Source organism: Gossypium hirsutum, chromosome A03 (genome assembly GCF_007990345.1).
Source record: "Gossypium hirsutum isolate 1008001.06 chromosome A03, Gossypium_hirsutum_v2.1, whole genome shotgun sequence".
In the NCBI taxonomy this organism is placed as follows: domain Eukaryota; kingdom Viridiplantae; phylum Streptophyta; class Magnoliopsida; order Malvales; family Malvaceae; genus Gossypium; species Gossypium hirsutum.
This window is the reverse complement of record NC_053426.1, coordinates 35888337-35895951: the sequence shown is the minus strand read 5'-3', so window position 1 is coordinate 35895951 and position 7615 is coordinate 35888337. Positions and strand designations below refer to the sequence as shown.

The 7615-nt window shown below is 35.1% G+C and overlaps 1 protein-coding gene across 2 annotated transcripts; it reads left to right on the top strand.

Annotated features, from left to right (window-relative positions):
• The first annotated feature begins 2279 nt into the window (after window positions 1-2279).
• On the top strand, window positions 2280-7160 carry LOC107952055 (vacuolar-sorting receptor 1). 2 transcript variants are annotated; one of them, XM_041098167.1, is made up of 12 exons: window positions 2280-2849; window positions 3103-3795; window positions 4304-4391; window positions 4501-4571; window positions 4654-4737; window positions 5096-5172; window positions 5252-5333; window positions 5494-5576; window positions 5656-5722; window positions 6418-6546; window positions 6647-6753; window positions 6856-7160. In XM_041098167.1, exons 1-12 carry the CDS (start codon window positions 2555-2557, stop codon window positions 6943-6945), a joined length of 1866 nt encoding a protein of 621 aa, XP_040954101.1. In that variant the 5' UTR covers window positions 2280-2554; the 3' UTR covers window positions 6946-7160. The 2 variants fall into 2 exon arrangements, with proteins under 2 accessions (XP_040954101.1, XP_040954104.1); XM_041098170.1 differs by having other exon boundaries at window positions 2293-2849; window positions 6641-6753.
• The last annotated feature ends 455 nt before the right edge of the window (window positions 7161-7615 follow it).

Here is a 7615-nt window from a genome sequence, read left to right as displayed (position 1 = left end):
ACGGGTTAGGGGTGTTACACAATGAGCTAGGAGCGAGCTAGATAAGCTGGGGAAAACTAAGATTGAGCTCGTTGAGCTGAAATTAAGCTTCATTTTGCACTTGGGCCCCTCGTGTTTGGGCTAATCCCGATGTCATCGAGTTGTATCGAAACATGATGCGGCCTGGGCCGTATTAATTAGAGGGTTCACTCACCATTGGGCCGTTTGTATTTTGACTTTTATCACAAATAAAATGGCTGACTCTGATACCAAATGATAGGGATTGAAGGCGGAAGCGGATCGAATTCAAGTTGTTTAACTCAAGGAAGAAAGATTTGGATCTCGTAATTGGGCCTTGAGGGAAACTAAGCCGCTATCTATTATCAACTTTGAATTGGACCGAGCTGCTTGTATAACTTTGAAAGACTTTGAGCTTCCAAACTTCGAAAAAAAAGCTTTGGTTTCTGAAAATACATTTGATAATTATTTTGAGCACTTGAACTTTGATCACTCGTTCCCTTATGATATAGGTATCGATTTGAGGACAAATTGCTTTGAAGAGGAAGGGAGTGATGTGATCTTGGGTCCCTTAATTGGGCTCGAACCGAAGCCGCCAATTGAGTTTTAAAAAGTGATTAAACCTAAGAAGCCTATAACTCTTAAGGCCCAAATCTGGACATCTTAAATAATTTATTTATTTCTATAGCTTTTTATTTATTTATGTTTTATTATTACAACGTTTTTAATATGTCTTCATTATTACATGTTTAATGAGTGTTTAAATTGTGTCTTTGTTATTACACCTTTTAAATGTGTCTTAAGCATGTTTAATATGTCTTAAAGTGTGTTAAATTCTTTCCAAGTTTATTATAGCTTTATTATTGCATTTAGAGTGTCTAATGTTTGTTTAATATGTCCCAGTAGAAGACTAATGGCTGGATTAATTAAATTTTAGAGGAGCTGCATATTTTTGCTATGGGGTTGTTCGGATTTACAAAAGCATCCATTTTGTTCACACTTAAATGGTTGATCGTATGGGCATTGAAAGTGACCTTTGGGTCAACACAAAGTGATTTATTGCACTATTTAAGATGGGAATTGAATGAAGCCATGGAGAAACCTTCTAGAAGGTGACTATTGGACATTTTCATGCTCTATTAAAGGTCACTGTCCATCATAATGGCTGATTGTGACTATTTGAGCTTATTTAATCCTTAAGCACGCATGGACGAATTTATGAAGCTAATATTGGTTGTTGAAGAAAATATATTAATCCATTTTAATTGTTCATGTACTTCATTTATGGCTGAACATGGCCATTCATCTACTAAGTGTCCAATATATTTTGTTTAAGTCATTGTTGTAGGTCAAGACTTTGTATTATATAAACATATTTGAGTTAATCTCTTTGTTCTTTAAGAATTTTTTGAACTTATCAAGAACTCATTCTTGTGGCGCTTTCAAACCGATCTTATCACTTTGTTAACCATCCCAAAATATAGCGATTATCCTTATACCTTTGGTTCTTATCTCAATGTAGATAGGGGGTTAAGGTTCCATCCATTCCTAAACTTTTCGATTTTAAACAATTTTATAAAATTCGGGTCGTATTGATATATATTATTGGTTCATTTCTGGTTCATTTATATTTGAGAGTTACATAAAAAATTATCATTACTTTACTTTTTCTTTCAATTTCATTCAAATTTAGTGCAAATACTTATGTAGACAATCGGGTATATAAATCCTGAATTAATTCGTAATTGAGTTCACATCAAATATATAACTAAATTAAATATAAATTTAAAATATATAATTAAATATACAATTTTTATGAAAGAATTTAATTGAATTTATGTGGGCTTGCATCCCTATCGAGCGAAACTCATCTCAGTCAGCGGGATTTACAAAATGAAGCAATTTAAGGAGGAAAATAGAAGGCAACACACGTGCAAAAACATATTTATGAATTATATTCTATTTTGCAGTTAAAGATTTTGGTTTATTAAAATGGAGGAAATCCACAGTGACTAGTCATATTCTTATTGAACAAAATGATGGTTAAAGAAAACCTTGATAATTGTTTATTGGGTGGGGTGGGGATAGATGAAATCTATCAGTTTAGCCCTGGAGTAAGCCAATTTTCAAATTTCAAGAAAGGAATGAATAGTGTAAAAATAAGTAAATAAGATCTATTATTAGGCTCATCTTAAAAATCCAAGCCCTTCATCAAATATTCAAATCTTTTTTATTTTTATCAGATCATCACGCAATTCAAATCGTAAATTATTTATGTTGGTAAACTAAGATAAATTGATATAATATAGCCAAAAGCCCAATCTATTTCTCAAACCTTGGATTTATCGCATCAGATTCTAAACTTCGATAAATCTTACAAACTTGTTCTTACGGACTCTTTGTTTTGTATTTTTGTTTGGTATACAAATGCAAAAGGAGAAATAGAAAAGAAAAATTCACCTAAAAAAAGGGTAACTTTTATGCTAAGTAATAGATTCAAAGGTTCTTCATCTTGGGTTACTATCACAAAAGTTTCTTATTTTTGCGTGGAGAAAAGATGAGAGAAAAGTTTGGGGTTTTAATCTGCGTATGGATTATGTTATTGGGGAATTGTTTGGGGAGGTTCGTAGTGGAGGAGAACAGCTTGAAAGTGACATCACCTGGGTCAATCAAAGGAGTTTACGAATGCGCGATTGGGAATTTTGGGGTCCCTCAATATGGTGGAACCTTGGTTGGTACGGTTGTTTATCCTAAGGCAAACCAAGGGGCATGCAAGATCTTTGATGAGTTTGACATCTCCTTCAAATCAAAGCCTGATGGACTCCCTACTTTTCTCCTTGTTAATCGTGGAGGTCTGCCAGTTTTTCCTTGTAAATTTTATCATTGATGATCCAATTTTGGAAATTATGATGGGTTATCATTACGTTCTATCTTTGTAAATGTGACACGTGATAATCTGAGTTTTGCATACTTAAATATGTTAGTAGTTGATAGTTGGCACTTGTTATATTTAGAATTGCCTACTGTATTGATTTAAACTTGTTGGCCTTATTTTCCCTTGGTTTCGGTTTTTGTCTTCTCAATTAGCTTTTTCTCTTCTGCCAGATTGTTTCTTCACCTTGAAGGCATGGAATGCTCAGAAAGCTGGAGCTGCTGCAATTCTTGTTGCTGACAACCAGGATGAGTCCTTGATTACCATGGATACCCCTGAAGAAAAGAATGCTAGTGCTGAGTACCTGCAGAACATCACCATTCCATCTGCCCTCATTAGCAAATCTCTGGGAGACAGTTTGAAGAACGGCATAACCTTTGGGGAAATGGTTAAAATCAGTCTGGACTGGACCGAATCTCTTCCGCATCCTGACGAGCGAGTTGAGTATGAGTTTTGGACAAATAGCAATGATGAGTGTGGACCAAAGTGTGACAGCCAGATGGAATTTGTCAAGAACTTCAAAGGAGCTGCTCAAGTACTCGAGCAGAAAGGGTACACACAGTTCATCCCACACTATATAACTTGGTATTGCCCTGAAGCTTTTCTTCTCAGCAAACAGTGCAAGTCACAGTGCATCAATCATGGGAGGTACTGTGCCCCAGATCCTGAGCAAGACTTCTGTAAAGGATATGATGGTAAAGATGTCGTGCTTCAAAATCTTCGCCAAGCTTGCTTTTTAAAAGTTGCTAATGAAAGTAGAAAGCCATGGCTTTGGTGGGATTATGTGACGGACTTTGCTCTCCGCTGCCCAATGAAAGAGAAGAAGTATACCAAAGACTGTGCAGATAAAGTTATCCAGTCTCTTGGTAGGTTAATGCTTTACACAATGTTTTTTTATTTTCTATGATTCAAAGAATGGGCTACACAATATTGATGCTTCTTTAATGTGTTAACAAGGTGCTAGTGTTATGTTTTGATTGATTTTATAGAGCATAAGAATACTGAAATGGTTTCCTTTTGTTTCAGATAAACAAGTAATTTCTTCTTCCTGTCTCATAGCATGTACATAATAAAATGTTTCCTTTTTACTCATCTTTTTATCTAGTATGCCAAAGTTAATGAAATTAGGTCATTGCTTTAACACTACTGAATTTATATGCATTTACATTTGCATCTACCTTATGTTTATTTATTACATATATTGTATAATTTGTGATTTTATTGGGATCTAGGAAAGCCAGAACACTGATATTTGCTGCTGGAAGTGTTGATTATTTAGTAATCTGTCAAGCATGGATAAAGCAAGGTTATATCTTTATATATCGCCAATGTACTTATGCTTAGTATATTTGTCCTCTATTCTCGGCTTTATAGGTGTTGATCTCACTAAAATAGACAAATGCATTGGGGACACTGAGGCTGATGAGGAGAACCCAGTTCTTAAAGCTGAACAAGATGCACAGGTTAAGCTATTCTAAACTTTTATAAAAAAGTTAGAAAAAAAATTCAGGGCCTCTCTTTGTCATATTTTATCATTGAGGTTTTCATTTTATGCTGTAATTCTGGTTTCGGATTGGCAAGGGCTCTCGTGGAGATGTAACTATACTGCCAACTCTTGTAATAAATAATAGACAGTATAGAGGTTTGAATCTGAGCTTACTGTCACTACCAGCACTCAGCATGAATTACATTCTGTGACGCAAAGCTTTTTTTGATGCGTTTAGGGAAGTTGGACAAAGGAGCTGTTCTCAAGGCAATTTGTGCTGGCTTTCAAGAGACCACAGAACCAACGATATGTCTAAGTAAAGGTTATTATTATTGCACTCAATTTACAACCATTTTCTTCTAGTGGTCCTCCTTCGAAACATTTAAATTATCTGGTTTTCACCATTTTATTGCGTAGTGTACATGCTATGCGCTCCTTTATTTACCAATGAACGAAATGAAAGAGTTAAGTCAGCATTGTTGGGTATTAAAATAGTTCCAGAAACTTTCCTTTATAGGCTGCATACTTCTTGTCACCAGATGAGCTTCGGTAAAGTAATAGTTGTCTCTTTACATAGATTTTTCAATGCTATTATAGTTAAACAATGATAAACTTGTATTTCTAGGTACAGGCTACAATAGAGGTGATATTCATTTCTTATTACAAATTGTCCTGAGCAGATATTGAAACTAATGAGTGCTTGGAAAACAATAGTGGGTGTTGGGAGGACAAGACTGCTAACATTACTGCATGCAGGGTATGTCACTTGCCTTGAGTTTTTGTAGATTAAGTATATGTTCAATTCAACTTTTTCTGATGTCCCTTTTTATTTGTAGGATACCTTCCGAGGAAGAGTGTGTGAGTGCCCAATAGTTCATGGTGTGAAGTTTTCTGGAGATGGTTATACACATTGTGAAGGTCAATAATTTTCCTAAAAAGGAAGACAATGTTAATTTGTTGATGGAAATTATTTTTGGTTATGCTTAAGTCCTATATCAACAGTAAAATATAAATTAACATTTTGCAACTCATATGTGCTTAGTTCTTATACTACACTATCTGCTTTTCTAATTAACAGCTTCTGGGGCTTTACAATGTGAAATCAATAATGGGGGATGTTGGAGGGAAACTCAAGAAGGAAAGACGTACTCTGCTTGTCTTGTGAGTTCCTCTTTGTCTGTCTCCTCTCCTTCTCTCTTTCCTGTCTCTTAGTTGTTTGGTCCTGTAATGGATTGTTCAGGATGATCATTCGCATGGCTGCGAGTGCCCACCTGGATTCAAGGGTGATGGAGTCAACAGCTGTGAAGGTACTAGGATTTTCTCATGTTCAACACTACCAATAGACAACCCTGTAAATCTGTAGAATACATGTGAATTTTTTTTATCTTTAACTGCTACATATACTGTTAGATTCGTGTCTACTAATACTAGTGTGTCGATGTGTCCCTTTGGTTTCACATGGTCTTAATGACCTTTGAATAATAATTTCATCAGTGGAAGATTTCTCGTGGCAGAAATGTTTTCCTGAAAATCTGTCGAAAAATGGAATTGTAAGATGCTTAGCTGCTATTTCTACTGTTGACTTGTGTCAACTAACATGTTTGTTCCTTTCAGTTCCACATGGTTTTTTAGCCTGTGAGGAATTATTTTTCTGTGGAGTACATTTCTAGTGGCAGAAATGTTGGGTTGCTAGCCTTCTAAGGCCCTATTGAGTGTCAGTATGATATTGAGTGTCAGTATGATAGTTTTAAATTGAGTTCTAAGCATCTAAAGTACTTTGATATGAATTTGGTAAGATCTTAAATAACTTCTAGAGGTTTCTGACTTAGAGAACTTCTGGTAGAAGCCGAGATCTTAGCGCTTTATATATTAGGAAAATAATGAGTGGAGGTGTTGTTGATATGTGAATAAAATATGAGTGCTCTACAAACCATCGTTATGATATTTTCCTTTCCACTAAGTTTGGTTGGTAAACCGATTCTTACATTTGACTGTCTCCCAGATGTCGATGAGTGCAAGGATAAGCTGGCCTGCCAATGTCCTGGGTGCAAATGCAAAAATACCTGGGGGAGCTATGAGTGCAGCTGTAGTGATGGGTCATTGTACATGCGAGAGCATGACATGTGCATCAGTGAGTATCTTCGGTGCTTCTGTGATAAATAGATGGGATTTTATGCCGTCAGAATGTTTGGGAATGTTTCAATTGACGTGTTCTATTTCAAAAGATGCAGGTAAGAATGGTAAAACAGAGGTAAGCTCGGGCTTCATTTGGGCAATAATTCTTGGATTGGTTGTTGCTGGAGCTGTAGGATATGCCATTTACAAATACAGAATCCGGGTAAGAGAGTTTTTGCATCTGATTTTCCTATGTATTCTAGTCTATGGGGAGAATATAATAAAAAATGGTGAAACTGAAGTTGATTAATTGTTGTTGATGCAGAGATACATGGATTCGGAGATTCGGGCTATAATGGCACAATACATGCAATTGGATAATCAACCTAGTAACATTCACCATCCCGATATCTAAAACTGTTGCAGGAAAGATGATGCACTCACAGATATTTTAGAAAGCCTGCCCTTCCATCATTTTATTGGGTTATTATTACTCGTAATATTTATTCAGTCATTTGCTCTATTTAAAATCCGGTTGGTGAACAAGTTGGTTTCTCTTTCACACTGTAAATCTAAGTTGTTAAGGGATGCAAACATGACATAATTCCAGAATCAGAGTTAAAATTTTAACTTCCCATGGCTTTAGAGCACTTTTTTCAGAGTCCCAACTTGTTGAATTGATCCGCTCGATTCAACCGCCAGAAAAAAATAAAAAAATCATAAAAATAAAAGTATTTTAAAAAATCCGATTCAATTGGTTGGTATTTCTTTTTCATAGTTTAAAAATTGAATAATATAATAGCCCAATATAGACCTTAATCAGAACGGGACTATGAATCAAAGTTAGAAAAATATTTAAAAATTACTTTTTGTGTTTATTTTGTCTGAATTTATATCTGCGAAATTTTCGTAACTTAATTTTATTGTTTAGGTGTCCGATTAAATAAAAAGACTTAATCGCGTAAAATAAAAATGAAGTGGTAACCTGTATAAGGGCCGAATTACTAATAATTTTCTAATTTGGAGTCTTTATGATGGAATTATTCCATTAACATGATGTTGGACGGTAATGGACATATGCTATA

Bases quoted from the DNA above. Each gene is read 5' to 3' on its own strand.
- LOC107952055 (XM_041098170.1), top strand. From the start codon at position 2,555: ATGAGAGAAAAGTTTGGGGTTTTAATCTGCGTATGGATTATGTTATTG. The intron at 4,572-4,653 runs GTTTGAATCTGA...TGATGCGTTTAG, and splicing joins AAATAATAGACAGTATAGAG to GGAAGTTGGACAAAGGAGCT. The intron at 4,738-5,095 runs GTTATTATTATT...TGTCCTGAGCAG, and splicing joins AACGATATGTCTAAGTAAAG to ATATTGAAACTAATGAGTGC.